At 41.6% G+C, this 2,101-nt stretch overlaps 1 protein-coding gene across 1 annotated transcript; it reads left to right on the plus strand.

The window, feature by feature from the left end:
- Positions 1-245: 245 nt before the first annotated feature.
- On the plus strand, positions 246-884 carry LOC141641957 (uncharacterized). Its single transcript, XM_074450597.1, has one exon. It carries the CDS (start codon positions 246-248, stop codon positions 882-884), a length of 639 nt encoding a protein of 212 aa, XP_074306698.1.
- Positions 885-2,101: the final 1,217 nt, after the last annotated feature.

Consider the following 2,101-nt stretch of genomic DNA (forward strand, 5'->3'; position numbering starts at 1 on the left):
ATGTACGCATTATTATATAGTTTATACGACAGCTCGAACCAGATAGAATTAGGATGTGGACGCTTCAATTCCAACGACGAAGATGTTGATTGATAAGGTAAATATAATGGGTGGTGTTGATCACGTCTGTTAATATCATGGAAAGCACGTCGATACACCTATTCTACTACTACTACAAGACTACAAGTCTACAACAACAACAACATTATTCCGTGAAACAAAATAAAAATAAAAATAAAATCAAAATGAATAAGTTGGTGATAGCTGCCCTGGTGGTGGTCGGCATGAGCTTGAATAATGTCGTGGGGCGAACACTAGAAGTAGTACCAAGTGCGGTACTCGACCTTGACGGAAACCCCTTAATTTCGGGAAAACAGTACCAAATGATGATCGGCAATAATGCAGCAGCTGCCATTGGGGTTTCCAAGATAAACGGCACGTGTCCTCTCTATGTCGTCCAACAATCTCTCACTTTAGTCAACACCACGTTCATCACCATCAGCAATCAAGTAAAACATGGAGCTAACCCACTTGATATTATCAAGGGTTTAATAGTCGTCCATTTCGCGAGCAACTTGGAGTTCGGCTGCTTGGAGTCGCCGGTTTGGCAAGTGGTACAGCAAGCGGTTCAAACCGGGGGTAAACTAGGGGAGTCTCTTTTCCGTATAGCAAGAATTGCTTTTGATAAGGATACGGATATGGATATGGGTATGAGTAAACCGGTTTACAAGCTCCAATTTTGCCCTTTTGAGGTTAACTCGTGTCAAGATATAGGCATATCACCTGACTCTATAACTTCTTCGCCGGTCGTCAACCTCTTATCTCCAATTATTCAAGGCCTTAATATAACGCCTCTTCGCATCCAGTTTAAAAGAGTTAAATAGATGAGGTCACCCTTTTTGTGACCGTGACCGTGAGTAACCATCAATGTTGTAATTGTACTATTGCGTTTAATCGAAACTCGAGGCCAATGTAGCTAGTCTAATCGGCACATATTGTTTCATTTTTGTTTCTGTTATGTAATTTCATTTTTATATCTAAAAACTTTATAATGTAGTGCGTGGTGGGAGATATATTACCTACACCAACTAAAGTTGTCGATTTACAAAACAGACCTTTAAACTTTGACCGAGTCGATATCGAGTAACTCATTAGTTATCAATTGAATTTGACACAAAGAATAAGGATGAAAATGTCTGATGAAATATTTTAATAATAATGATAATCAGGGGCGGTTCTTGAGGGGGTGCAGGGGCCGCAGCCGCACCCCCTCAAAGTCAGAAATAAATAAATTATTGTGCAATATATTTTAATGTTATTTGTTTGATTCAGTGGTAAGAAACATTTATTTTAACCTAGAGGTCATGGGTTCGATTACTACAACCAACAATTTCTGTGTTTTTACTTTTAATTATTTTTCACCTATCATTGTACAAAATAGGCCTAATTAATAATTAAACACTCTCTCCCTAATATAACAAGTAGTTTTAGTATTGTAATTGATGGGGCATATTCTGCACCGCTGACCAAGTCAACATATTGAGCAAGGTCAAAGATGTCCACAGCAAGTCAACGACTTAGACAGCCTAGCCGATGCGGCCCATCGGCCTGCCAACCTGGGTCCCGGCATGACAACCCGCCCGGCCGGGACACATATCCGCGTACTCATATCCAAGACCCCTCGGCGGTGAGTCAACAGGGCCCGCCGGCCTGCCATAGGTCCCTCGGCCGAGGGGTAGATCAGTCTTTCCACCTGCTAGCCACTTGGCCACTTGGCCACTACGTGACAAAAGGTGAAGTCTATAAATACTCCTCAACCCTCATTGAGGAAAGCATCCAATCCAGAAATATACAACTTGACCTAAATACACTATTCATCTGGTATAATCTTCCTTATCTCTCTACAATATATTCCTAGCCAATTAGCATACAACTTATACCTCTAAATTTACTGACTTGGGCGTCGGAGTGGGTACGCTTGGCACAAAGCCAAGCCCTCAGTTCGTTCATTGTTGCAGGAGAGGCCGAGAGGAACGATTAAGACCAAGGGAGAATCCAACTCAAGACATCATTCTATAAGCCACGGGTGGTAACGATACTT

Source organism: Silene latifolia, chromosome 2, assembly GCF_048544455.1.
Source record: "Silene latifolia isolate original U9 population chromosome 2, ASM4854445v1, whole genome shotgun sequence".
Classification (NCBI taxonomy): domain Eukaryota; kingdom Viridiplantae; phylum Streptophyta; class Magnoliopsida; order Caryophyllales; family Caryophyllaceae; genus Silene; species Silene latifolia.

Coding starts and splice junctions, on each gene's coding strand:
- LOC141641957 (XM_074450597.1), top strand. CDS start 246: ATGAATAAGTTGGTGATAGCTGCCCTGGTGGTGGTCGGCATGAGCTTG.